The 13,681-nt window shown below is 44.6% G+C and overlaps 1 protein-coding gene across 1 annotated transcript in view; it reads left to right on the forward strand.

Moving 5' to 3' along the window:
- Positions 1-4,204: 4,204 nt before the first annotated feature.
- The window catches only part of ABCG1 (ATP binding cassette subfamily G member 1), a 53,243-nt gene continuing 43,766 nt past the window's right edge, over positions 4,205-13,681 (forward strand). The window contains exons 1-2 of the mRNA XM_069872340.1: positions 4,205-4,259; positions 7,970-8,213. Coding sequence (XP_069728441.1) covers positions 4,218-4,259; positions 7,970-8,213 — 286 coding nt within the window. The 5' untranslated portion in view covers positions 4,205-4,217. The remainder of the gene's footprint in view (positions 4,260-7,969; positions 8,214-13,681) is intronic.

Genomic DNA, 13,681 nt, shown 5'->3' on the forward strand with positions numbered 1-13,681 from the left:
GTATCACCTGAAAGTAATGTGTATGCTAATGTCTTTCAATTTTAATGGATGGGAAATGAAACAGAGAACAATATCTTTCTAGTTAAAATAATTCTTTTCAGTAAGACAGTGATTCCCTCCCTACACTATGCTTTCCTCTCTCTTTTTTTTTTTTTTCTTAAAGTGCAATAACGACTCATGGCTGCTAGATGCCAGAAAACGAGGCATTCAGCCCTTCTCAGGACCAGACCATACATGTTTTTTCTCAACTTCATCTTTAGGCTGTTCAGATCTACCAACAGTCTTTCCACTGTTATTCACTAAACTTGGAAATAATTGGGGTAAGGCATAAGAAGAGAGAAAATGTACTTCAGAAATAATCCAAAACATTGTATATTTTCAAATGGCAAAGCGACACACTGTCTTTAATAAGCTGTTATTGTTGCTGGGGTTTTATTTAGGTCAATAACTGCATGAGCATTTCAAAGTGGGATATGTTTCTTCATGCTTTCAGCTCCTTTGACTTTTTAGGTAGATTTAGGAAAATAATTCTGAAATGAAAACCCAAATGTTTATCTTTCACTTTTTTTTTATTTTCTAAAAAGGAGATTTTTTTCTCAAAAGCTCCTTGAATCTTACAGAATTCTTTAAACTCTGCCCAGACCAGTTTAAAGTAACAGCAAGTTGCAAACAGATAAAGTATTTTTAAAATTAAAACTCCTGCTAAAATACTTTGCATTTTGTAGTTAATATTGTCTTTTGCTCAACTGCCTCTTCCACTCTTCTCAGTTGAACTTTTCCCACATGTTCTATCTCAGCAGTTAAGTCCATGTTGACCTCTGTATTTCCCCAGGCTATACCACTACTATATGTGGACTAGTTCTTCTAATGAGACACCAGAGCTACCAGTACGGCACTAAAATGCCTCCCATGATTGTGCTGTAAATCTGCCCTTTCCTGCTGTCAGTGTGTTCCTACTTTGCTCTGCCCTTCCCAGAGCATTTCTGCTTGTGATGTCCTTTTTATTTCCTGTGGGTTGCACCAGTCCACTGTCTGTAATGCTTAGCCTGCTGTAAAGCCTCGAAGCTACTACTATTTCCTCATCTATTTTAGGAGTCAGAGTTTTGTCCCTGCCTGCTTGTCCTCACCTTCATTTGTAGCTTCCTTTTTAATGTCCTGGATTTTTTTTTAACATCTCTCTTCTTCTCTCCACTTCCCCTCCGCCCCCATCGCTGTGTTGTGTTTGTGATCTTTCTGCCTGCAGGGACCAGGGGATCACCTGTAAAGTTAATGGAAGAGTTAATGAGGGAGTGTAGGAATGCAGGAGACTGCTATTTTTAGCATGCTTTATCTTATGCAATCATTTCTTTCCCCGTGTGGTATCAAAATAGATACCAAATAGAACTTGGTTTCTGAGAAACTCGTTCTATGTCACTCTTTTACAAGAAGCTCCCTTAGATACTGATACTGCAGCCACCGTGAAAAAAGAAAGTCCTCAGGATCTGATTCTGTGCTCTTCCCAAGGGAAAACTCTTGCAGAAGCCAACAGGAGTGCTGCTTAAGGCTGCAGGTCTTCGTATCCTTGCCTAACGTCTCTGCCTCTGTGACACCTCATCCAGTGAGGGTAGTTTTCATGTACGCCGATAGAAGCATGTGGTTGAGCCCACACTAGGTCAGCGATAATATTGATATACGAGCCATCACTTTATTGATCAGGGGGACGTAACATTGCATAAATGCAATGCAATGCTACCCCTTGCATGCCGCCGGTCTGTGAAGAAGGGGCAGTAACACAACCTGGCTGGCGATGCAGGCGAGCCCACATGGGCAGCACAGGCAGCCCAGCAGCCAGCAGGTAGCACGTGCCTTCCTGCCAAGGACTGGGTCGTGAGAGGCGCAGTTCAGCCCTTAGTACCACAAGCTGCTTACAGACGGAGCTAAAACTTCTGTTTGTGCAGCAGATGTCAGTAAATTTAAGTTTTGTTACAGCCTATATGTTGTTTCCCTTGCTTCCTCCGGAGTTTTAAGAAGTTAAAAAGGAGAATAAGTACCGTGCTGGGTCTGTATTTCGCATTCACTGAAGTTAAGGTATCTCCCTTTCTCTTTCTGTATTTTGTTCCTCCTTGCAACTAAAATATGTGAAGTCTTTACACAGTTTGTTTTACCTCTTAAATGCCTGAAACATACACAGCAATATTTCAAGGACCTTTTCAGATTCTGCAGGGAGACAACGCAGCCTTCTCAATGTTTCTAAGGGAAAACAGGAGATGAGCTTGAATAAATTTTAGGTGCTATACACATGTGCTCCCAAAGGAGTTACTTTAAACCCTTGACACTCACTACAAGAAGGCTTCATTACTTCTCTCTTTTTGGTAATATTATGAGATAACTGCATTTCAAATTTCCTCTCAAACACAGCTCAAGGCTTCACTGAGGATTTCTGGAAGAGCCCATCCGTATTTGGTCTGGTGTTCTGCAACAGGGAGGAACAACTTCCCTGGAGGTGTTTAAGGGATGGGTGGATGAGGTGCTGAGGGGCATGGTTTAGTGATTGATAGGAATGGTTGGACTCGATGATCCGGTGGGTCTTTTCCAACCTGGTGTCTTCTATGATTCTATGATTCTTCCTCAAAACATGAGTTCAGCCTATGACTCAATGATCATAAAGGTCTTTTCCAACCTAAATGATACTGTGATTCCATGACTGGAAAGCATGCAAGTCCCAGGGCCAAGGGAGCCACTTCATAAGAATCATAGAACCATAGAATCACCAGGTTGGATAAGACCCACCGGATCATCGAGTCCAACCATTCCTATCAGTCACTAAACCATGCCCCTAAGCACCTCATCCACCTGTCCCTTAAACACCTCCAGGGAATGTGACTCAATCACCTCCCTGGGCAGCCTGTTCCAGTGTCCAATGACCCTTTCTGTGAAACATTTTTTCCTAATGTCCAGCCTAAACCTCCCTTGGCAGAGGTTGAGGCCATTCCATCTCGTCCTGTCCCCTGTCACTTGGGAGAAGAGGCCAGCTCCCTCCTCTCCACAACCTCCTTTCAGGTAGTTGTAGAGAGCAATGAGGTCTCCCCTCAGCCTCCTCTTCTCCAGGCTAAACAACCCCAGCTCTCTCAGCCGATCCTCGTAAGACTTGTTCTCCAGCCCCTTCACCAGCTTTGTTGCTCTTCTCTGGACTCGCTCCAGAGCCTCAACATCCTTCTTGTGGTGAGGGGCCCAGAACTGAACACAGGATTCGAGGAGCGGTCTCACCCGTGCCGAGTAAAGGGGGAGAATAACCTCCCTGGACCTGCTGGTCACACCGTTTCTGATACAAGCCAAGATGCCATTGGCCTTCTTGGCCACCTGGGCACACTGCTGGCTCGTGTTCAGTCGCTGTCAACCAACACCCCCAGGCCCCTCTCCTCCAGGCAGCTTTCTAGACAGACTTCTCCTAGTCTGTAGCACTGCATAGGGTTCTTGTGCCCCAAGTGCAGGACCCGGCATTTGGCCTTGTTAAACCTCATGCCATTGGACTCTGCCCAGCGGTCCAGCCTGTTCAGATCCCTTTGCAGAGCCTCCCGACCCTCCAGCAGGTCGACACTTCCACCCAGCTTAGTGTCGTCCGCAAACTTGCTAAGGGTGCACTCGATGCCTTCATCCAGGTCATTGATAAAGACATTGAACAGGGCTGGACCCAGCACTGAGCCCTGGGGAACCCCACTTGTCACTGGCCTCCAGCTGGATTTCACGCCATTTCCCACCACTCTCTGGGCCCGGCCATCCAACCAGTTTTCCACCCAGGAGAGTGTGCGCCTGTCCAGGCCAGAGGCTGACAGTTTCCCAAGCAGAACGCTGTGAGAAACTGTGTCAAAGGCTTTACTGAAGTGAATCATAGAATCACCGGGTCAGTAAAAAACCTCTTGGACCATCGCGTCCAACCAACTTCGTCCCCGCGCAGGCGGGGTGACACGAGGCACAATTAGACGGCGCTCTGATTCCCTTCTTTTCCTCTGGGAATGCCGGAGGAAAAAAAGAGTTCCTTTCGAGGTGCGGGGAGCCCTGCCCACGGGGGTGGGGGGGCTGTCCCGGCTCCCTCCGATCCCTGCCGGGGCGGGGACGCCCCGTCCCTCCCGCCCCTCGCTTCGTCCCTCCCGCAGCCGCTCGGGGCGGGGAAGCGGCGCTTCCCCGCCCCGAGCGGCTGCGGGAGGGACGGAGCGAGGGACTCGCAGGGAGCGGGGCACATGGCATGTCTGGCGGCGGCGTTCTCCCTGGGCAGCGCTTCGGTAAGGGGCGCCCTGCTCGCCCTCCTCCTGTCCCCCAGCGCGGGGTGCGACCGCGGGGTGACGGGGATGCAGGGAAGCGCTCCGTGGGGTTCTAGGAGCGGGGTTCGGGGGGATGTGTGTGGGGATGCGGTCGTAGGGTCGTAGAATGGGGGTGCAGGCGGCCCTACGTGGGGCGCTTTCCCGCGCTCGCATCCCGGGGCTGCGTGCGGGGTGCGGGATGGAGTGGGGGGGGGCGGCGGCAGGGCTTGACCGCTGGTTACCCCGGGCTGTAGCTCAGGCTGGGGGATTAGCGGCGGCTCCGAGCATGCTCCCTGCGCCCCGTCGTTTTCAAAACAAGATTTGCGGAGGGACCGTCACCTTTGCATAACACCCGGGGGGCGGCGAGGGGTGTGTGGGGAGAGGGGGGGGGCGGCGGGAGAAGGAGCGAGCGGAGCCGCTGGGACCGTCCTGCCGCTTCCAGCGGGAGCGCGTTTGAGGCGATCCGGCTCCTTAAGGGGGGGGAATGGAATAAAACTCTGTGAAACCAGCTAAGACATGAACGCAGTCTTGGCGAAGGTGCCTGGTTTTCGTGCCTGGTGCGTGTGTGTGTTTGTGGGAACGGGCAGCGGTTCGGAATGTGCGGCTGTACCTGGGAGAAACGAGGAATTGGTTGGTGTTAGGGGATGTTGGAAGGGAGTTCAAGGTGTTCAAGGCAAGGTTGGATGAGGGTTTGAGCAAACTGAGCGACGAAGCTGGTGAAGGGGCTGGAGAAAAAGTCTTATGAGGAGCGGCTGAGAGAGCTGGGGTTGTTTATCCTGGAGAAGAGGAGGCTGAGGGGTGACCTCATTGCTCTCTACAACTACCTGAAAGGAGGTTGTGGAGAGGAGGGTGCTGGCCTCTTCTCCCAGGGGACAGGGGACAGGACGAGATGGAATGGCCTCAAGCTCCGCCAGGGGAGGTTCAGGCTGGACATCAGGAAAAAATTTTTCACAGAAAGGGTCACGGGGCATTGGAACAGGCTGCGCAGGGAGGTGATGGAGTCACCTTCCCTGGGGGTGTTTAAAAGACGGGTGGATGAGGCTCTGAGGGGCTTGGTTTAATGATTGAGGGGAATGGTTGGACTTGATGATCCGATGGGTCTTTTCCAACCTGGTGATTCTATGATTCAGCTGAAGATGTACCTGCGTATGGCAGTGGGGTTGGAACTGGATAATCTTGAAGGTCCTTACCAACCCAAACTCTTCTATGGTTCCATGAGTTCAGGTGTGTTTAAAGAGTGGCTGCGCAGGGCTGGGTTAAGTCTGTGGCTGTCATAGCCACAGGAGTTCATAGAATCATAGAATCACCAGGTTGGAAAAGACCCACCAGATCATCGAGTCCAACCATTCCTATCAATCACTAAACCATGCCCCTCCGCGCCTCGTCCACCCATCCTTTAAACACCTCCAGGGAAGGTGTCTCAACCACCTCCATGAGCAGCCTGTTCCAGTGCCCAATGACCCTTTCCTTGAAAAATTTTGCCCATCTCAGAGCTGTCTCCAGTGCCCTGGGTGCTCTGGGGGATCCTCACCCATAGCAGGTGGTCATGTGGAGGAGGCAGGTGGGTGAGCAGGGCTGGCAGGGCTCTGTCACCCTCTGCCAACAGCAGGCATTTCGGCCCGCTGGGTGGTTGAAATGGTTTGTGTGATGTCCCAGGAATGAAAGTGCCTGGCTTCGTCCTCACAGATGATTAAGTAGGCAAAGATAAGGACCTTGTCCAAAGGATGCTTCTTTTTCAGTTGATCTGAACTGGCAGAGCTCTGACTGTCCCCTGAATGCTTCATGATCTGCTCGTTGAGTCTTAGTGTTTGAATATTCCCTCTGATTTGTGAAGGTGCTCAGCGGTTCCTCAGAAGCAAAAAGCTTCTAAGTGCCAAAGTAAGCCTTGAAAACATTCAGGAAAGAATATTGTTAAGTAACCTTCTCTTATTTTTAGGGAAGAGGGATGTTACTCTGCTTTAATTGTTCAGTTCTAAGATGTTTCTCATTACTTCCCTTATGTCCAAATTACGTGCTGTTGCAGTCAACTCTTTAAGAGTAAGTGTTACTGGATACCTGACCTCTGAGTAAGTTGAAGGCATGGTTGAAAACCCTTTCTTAAGAAAATGTGGTAAGTGGAGCTGATTTTACAGCCAGAACGCGGGGCTTGTGCCTGAAGAATCTGAAGATGCTAGCTATGTAGTACTGGGGTTTTTTTTTAAGTTTTCATCAGCATTCGTGACGAGTGACTGATCTGAGCAGCACTGCTTTTAAAACATAAATGAGAGAACCACTACCCGTGACAAGGAGAGTGAAAATGGCACAGTGAAAAGGAGGCAATGTGACTTCTTAGCTGCGTTGGAGGTCAGGTTGCAGGAGTCAATGGTATGACCTACAGCTCTTTGTTTGAGGGTGTTCAGCACTGATGCCTTGAAAAGTAGTGCAACATTTATGTCCCCCACCCTTTGGGGACATGTAGATTGTGGGGCAGTTGGGACAATATGTAAAGCCTAGCACATAAGCCAGCCCCAGAAGTCTTTTCCAGTGCAGATCTGCATTAAGAATACTAAATTTTCTTATAGACAACTGTGCAGATATTGGGCCCTGCTTATGATGTACTCCGAACAAGTGACAATGAATGGCCTTTGAACTGTTCAAAATCCTGTTTAGCTGAAGAAAATTCACGATTGTTTTACTTCTGGCTTTATACTCGTCCTGTTGATATTGATGCAGAGTGCCCATGCAGTTAAAAGGAAGGGAAGAAGTTCAGATTTTGTGTGCGTAATAAAAAAGAGGAGAAGAGCAGGTGGCAGGTCATTGTCATGGTCAGAAGAAGAAGGGGAAGTGATTCAGTCCAAAAAAATGCCAATTGTATTGCACTGAGTGCTGCAATGGGCAAGGAGTAGTTAGAGGTATGGCTGTCAGTATAGAGGGCATTGACCTTTCAGTGTCAATGGTACAAATGCTGGAGCAGGGTTTATTTTTTGTGCAGCTGGTAAGATTTCCATTTGGGATCCCTGTCAAGCAAGGGCAGCGTACAAGGATTTTGGGTCGAAAGCGCTGTGCTTTCCTGACAGATCTCTAGGAAGGAAGTTTTACTGGTCCAGGTTGTCAGGTCTCCAGAACTGTGAGTGGAGAAACAAATAAGGCATAAATAGTACATTTCAAAAGTCACAGAAATATAACTTATGCAATTTCACATTTACAGAATCATATTCTGATCTAAAGGAATAAGAACACTTAGAAGTTTTGAATGATGGTCTTTTGAAATGTCTGCAAAAATAGTAGTTCAGCTCTCTCCCTTCCCCCTTCAGCTCTGTCCCAGTACAAGCCTTGGAATCCGAGTAACTAGAACCAAATACTTTGAGTGCATGAGAAACCAAATACAATAGGGACTGAACTTATAAATGGCGTATTAATCTGGTGCAAGAACTACTCTGTTCTAAATATACTAATGTGCTGTGTATATACCCTTTGAGGGGAAACTGGTGATAAAGGAACTGCCTTTTGTGCAGGAGCTTTTTTACCTCTTCTGTCAAGATCCTGACAGAACAAACAAAAAGATTGTTTTATTTTTTTTCCCTTTCATGTTTCAGTGCATTACTGTGCTGGTTTCTTGTGTTGTTTAAATAATAATTCTTCTGAACATTTCAAAATGTATTCCTAAACAAAAGTCTGTGAAGTTTGTCAATTCTCCAACTTTTTCTCTCTAGAACGGCAGCAATTCTGCATGTACCATGGCTGAGCCGAAGTCAGTGTGTGTTTCAGTGGATGAAGTGGTCTCGAATGGCACAGATAACCAAGACATTCGACTGGTGAATGGACATTTAAGAAAGGTGGACTGTACTCTCACAGAAGCTCATCGTTTCTCCTACCTGCCCCGCAGACCAGCAGTGAATATTGAGTTTAAAGATCTGTCATACTCTATCCAAGAAGGGCCATGGTGGAGGAAGAAAGGTGAGGCAAACTTTATGTTTTGGCTAACATACAAATGTTTCTGCCCACATGGGTGGTGATCATGATAGGTGGAAGGAATCTGCTTTGGATGGTGAAAGAAAGTGAGTAAGTGGGGTGTGTTTTCACAGTTGCTTTTTGCTTGGCTTCATAATATACCCACTCCCTCTCAGCCAGCACCAGGGAACTTTGCCAGAGCCTGATGCTGTGAGGTGTGTGGCCCCTTGTACTCCAAGAAGGTGTAGGTGCAGTAGTTCATACAACTGCATATTTCTGCCTCCCAATTCCAAAGCATTTGAAGTAAATACAGTATTGCTGTGCTGCCAGATATCTGTCCAATGATCTTACACGTCTACAATGTGTTGTTGAGGGTGGGTAGAGCATGCAGTAGTTTAAAGATGGGGGTGGGAGGAAAGAGGATGATTTTTTTTACTTTTGTGATTGGCTGTTTTGTGAAATGGTTAGTTTTTCAGTACTCTTTCAGAGCAATAAGCATCTCAGAATTTCAGAATGTATTTGAAACCTGAATAAAAATTGTTTTCTTAAAGCGCTCTGTTTGGAAATAAATGTTTTGAACTATAGGAATGTCGGCCCGTCCATGTCTCTTGGTGTTCTACAATGCATCTCTCTAGAGTTACTATTTCTTTTAACTGATTAAATCACTGGCTATTGCTAGGGCTGAATCTGGAGGTTTACTCAAGGACCAGGATGATTTTGCTAGCCACTTTGCTAATAATACACAGAAACGAATTCACAGCCTATAACACAGGGTACACCAAAATGATAAAGATACTGGATGCATCTGAAGGAACTGAAGTGTTACCACTTTTCTCTCACAATCCAGTTTCAGTTATAGCTGGCTCTGAGACCATTTTTCTGGTGCTGATTTACTGATGGGAGTAAGGAGGGCATATTCAGCTCTCTTTTTCATATGGTCTTGGTCTATTCCAGTTCTGAAAGGTGGGTGTAAGGTGGCTCTGTCCTTTCTCATCTGCTTTGCATTTGTTCTTTTTATACCTTTGTCTGCTTTGTGTAGCCGTGTGTTTCGTAGAGTTTTTGGGTTTTTTTGTGTGCTTGTGTGACTAGTCATCTCCGAAAGGAAAACTTGGTTGTGAAGCAAAAAGAAGTAAGCCCAAAAGAAAATATTGAAATCTTCAGGAGAATTTTGTGTACTGAATTACATAATTGCTCTTCCTTGAGGAATTCTCTCTTAGAAACGTAAATTGCTATGATTGTGTGCTTTAGTTCTTCTAAGAGATAAGCCTCTGCCAATGTGCTGCTCACCCGAGTCATTCTTGATATCTGCACTTGCTCTGAATCTATAAATCCACCGGCTTAAAGGTTCCACTTGAAATTGTTTCACAAAGTACATTGCTGCTGTCTGGAAATTGTGTCATTATCACAACGCCGAGGCTTTAATAGTCTAAAAACGTGTGGTATGAAAAACACTGGATCTGTCGTCATGGAAGTGCTACTGTATGTGAACAGCTTGTGCATACAGTTACTCATTTGTTGAAGGATGTGCAAACTTGAGGCTTTAATGGATTTTTCAACATCAAAACTGTATGTGAACACATCTACTTTCTTTTAATTCTTCACATAAATTGCATGTAGCCATACTGGCCATATGGCAAAAACTTGGTTTGGCAGAAACTTTGTACATTCAAAGTTATTTTTTATCATATCAAAACAGACTCAAAAGTTGAAGTTGTTTTTTTTTTTTTTACCTTGAAGAAATGGAGCTATGCCAAACTGTCTCATGAAAGATTAAAAACTTGGAGATTTGGCGAAAAATGTTTGAGGGGTTCTGGACCAGAAACCTCTATCCACATTTACTGATGTGTCTGAATGACGTGGCTTCAACATAATGGCTCATACTGACAAAATGTCCTGCTACTGAAAAGGATTGGGTATGATATTTAGCTCTAGGACATGGTGGCTTTAACTGTGTCACTAGGCTTAGATATGAAAGAGGAGATTAAACTTCTCTGTGAAGTCTGTGAGCAAGAGTTCATGTTCTCCCCTCCTCACCTGGTCTTGCACCATATGTCTTTCCTTGGACCACTAAGGACAGCCTCTGAGTGGCCTTGAGGCTTGCTGTCTGCCATCAGGTCTTGGCACTCTTCTGCTAGCCAAGGATCTAAAACACACTTGGGGGGTTTGCTGTTGATGCTAAGCTGAATATGAGCCAAAGTGTATTCTCATTGCAAGTAAGGTAAACTGCCTAATGAGCTGTTTTTGAAGAACATGGCCAGGTGGAGTCAAGTTGTTGTCTTCTAAGCACTGGTGAGAGTACAGCTGGAATACCACATACATTTTGGGCCCTTCTAGATTAACAGAGATACTGGGAAGTTGGAAGTGGTCTGCCAGGGATAAAAAACTGGTCAGGGGACCTGCAAGGAGAGGTTGAGGAAGCTCATCTTGTTTGGTGTAGTAAAGGGGAAGCTGAAGGATGATCTCATTCTGGCATACAACTATACCCAGAGGCCAACTATAAATTATGACAGTGGAGCCAAGCTTCTGTCTCAAGTAGTGCCAGAAGAGCCAATAGCCACATATTGCATCTTGGGTGGTTTATGGTGGACGTTAGGAAATATCTGTTCACTGGGAGGTTTGTGCAGCACTAGGACAGGTCAGCTAGAAGTGGTGTGCTTTGTCCATACTAGAGGGTGTAGCTGATTTGCTTCGGCAGAGTCACAGTTGACCTGATCTTGGGTGATCATCACGTTCTGGACTAGACAACCTCCAGAGGTCTCTTCCAAGCAACGCTGCTATGATTCAGTGAATTGCTAGCCAGATCATAGAAACCTTCTATAAACAAACTTTCCTCCCATGTTTCCTACTCCTGGGACTGACCCAGTGTATTGGTTTCAATAGAAAAGTTTTTCCATTGGAGAAACAGAAAACTGAATTGTCTAAACAGTCTCAAAATAAGGTAAGGACTGAAGTGTCAGATTCCTTGAAATGTTTTACTGGTTCTGTGACAGAATTGTTTGTGTGCAATTTGGGCTTTTTTTTTTTTTTTTAAATCAGTGGGCTTGTAGATTAATACATTACATGTGAAACTATTCTGAACTCCTCTTACTGGTTTCTCCTCCGGTGGGAAATGGACTTTGCAGCCGGGTTTAATCTGTCTCAGCTCAGCAAAAGGGCAACACTGTGCCTTGAAACACTGGTGGAAGTTTTAGCTTTACACTATTTTTTGGTTCCCTGTGCTAAAAAGATCTGTCATTTCCATGATATGAAATTTTTAAGTTTGCTTTTTTGTATGAGAAGACTAGCAGAAAATATATTCCTGAAGGTGCGAAGTCCAGTGTGGGAAATGCAACTGATTTTTAAAAACCAGCAAACTGGTATGCATGAGCTGAAAAAAATAATAAAAATGGGAGAAGTCTCTCAGTTCACATTGCTCTTGGGTGCTGGTTGTGGCAGTAAGTGATAAGAGATGCTCTTATGAGAACGTGCCTTTTAAATTAATGGTGTTTCTATTCTGAAATGGAGCTTGGAAAAAAAATTCTGCTATTTCTACATCTTTCTCCATTATTGTAATGAATTAGTTAAAACTTTTCATAAGTGTTGGATCACAAAGGGAGAAAAAGAGTTTCCTTGCAAAGACAATTTGTTTCAGCACGCTGGAAAGCTAAAGAGCAACAACAAAGAAAATGTGCTCCCTTCAGTAAAAATGATATTGCAAAATAGTGCTAACGTTATGCTCCAAATTAACAAAAGGAGGAATAGTTAGTAATGCTGCCATTCTGTTCTGTACTTAGCTGTATTGTTCAGACAATGAAACCCATGGCATGTACCATCTTTTACTTTTTATTAAAAGCACAAAGAAATGTGAATTTGCATTGCTTGTCAACAACAAAGAAGTTAAATAAGCCATTGTAGACTTTAAATTGGAATTTTTCATTGATTTGTGTCTCATCCTTAAAATGCCTAATTTATCTGTTAAACCTCATTTTCTCTTTAAAAATAAGGAAGGGCATTTTCATTCTGAGATTTATACAATAAATGCTGTTCTACACATTTTAATGAAGTTTTCATAGATTCGTAGCAGAGGTTAGTATGACTCTGGACCTGATTCATTCATGGTGTAATTCCTCTTAAAGTGAGTGATTTTACCAGGGAAGGAATCTGGCAGGTGAATCCTTTATCAAAGCAGCTGTATCTGACCATTCGATTCGGTAGGATTTCTTATCCATATGGGAATTTGGTCTCACATGACTTCTGCATTTTTCCCAGAAAGCTTTTAGGGATTTAGTCAACTGATAGAATCAACTGTTCCTTCAGTTTTGAAGGAAGAAGGTTGTTAAGTGACTTAATCCAGATCTTGTGATGGTAAGGATTTTCCAGAACCAAAAATGGATCTTGATCTTTGAACCCAGCCTTTGTTAAGCATGTGCCAGGCGTCTCCTGCAAGTCAGTGAAGTTCCAGATTTGTGTTAGACAGCTGCAGGACTGCTGGAGCAGAGACGGTGTGTGTAAGGTTAAGGTGAACTGTCAAAGCCAGAAAAAGGAAACTTCTGCGCACAAAGAAATAGTAAGGCCACTTAGTCCAAGAATGCCTTCTCCTTTCTTTTAAGAGGGATCTGGCTGGCTTGGAAGGCAGGGTGGGGAAGGAGGAGAGTCCTCTGTTGCATCCAGTATGGGCTTCTTAGATGAGGAAAAGCAAGATCCACAGAGCTTCAGAACAAACTGTGGCCAAAATGTTAGTGTTTTATCACAGAGCCATTTGAGGAAGAGGTTTGAGAAAGAGAACTGAAAGTGGATCTTATTTTGACTTCTGATCTGTCTGTTTAACTGCAATTTGAAATGCGAAGCACAGAAGCATATGTTGGTTTTACCAGTTTATAGAAAAATTATAGATGTATAGGTTTTAATTCTAGGACTGCCTGAAAACTGCTCACAAGAGGACACAAAAGTCAGTGCCTTAGCTTTATGCCATTTTTGTTAAAAGTGCCATCAAGTAATCTGAATAGAATGAGTGGTTTGGGGATAAAATATGAAGAGGGCAGAAAAATTACCTTGAAGCCTTCTGCCTTGGTCAAATTCATTGAACTTTACTTTGAAAAGATACATACAGTCTGTATACCTACCAAAGGATATTTGTCCTATTGTTTGTAGGTGGTTTTTGTTATAATGTGGGATGGAAATGGAAGTATCAATCCTACGTAACTTCAGTGTGTCCAGGAAGAAAGTAGTAATAGATTGGCTTTCAAGACTCCACAACAACTCAGGGATTACTTTTTTTTTTCTCTTCATATTTGTCAGTATTCATGGTTAATTAGGCAACATTTTAGTTGGAAATTTCTCCGTTGTTATTTTTAGGACCATAATGACTCATTTGTGCTGCACTCAACTGTAAGTTCTGGTAGGATTTGGTCTTTAGTAACCTCCAAGGGAATTGTCTCTAGCTGGTCAAAATGCGGCTGGGTATTTTTATGGGGCATTTTAGTAGCAATACAGAA

The sequence above is a fragment of the Phaenicophaeus curvirostris genome, chromosome 1 (assembly GCF_032191515.1).
Source record: "Phaenicophaeus curvirostris isolate KB17595 chromosome 1, BPBGC_Pcur_1.0, whole genome shotgun sequence".
Taxonomy (NCBI): domain Eukaryota; kingdom Metazoa; phylum Chordata; class Aves; order Cuculiformes; family Cuculidae; genus Phaenicophaeus; species Phaenicophaeus curvirostris.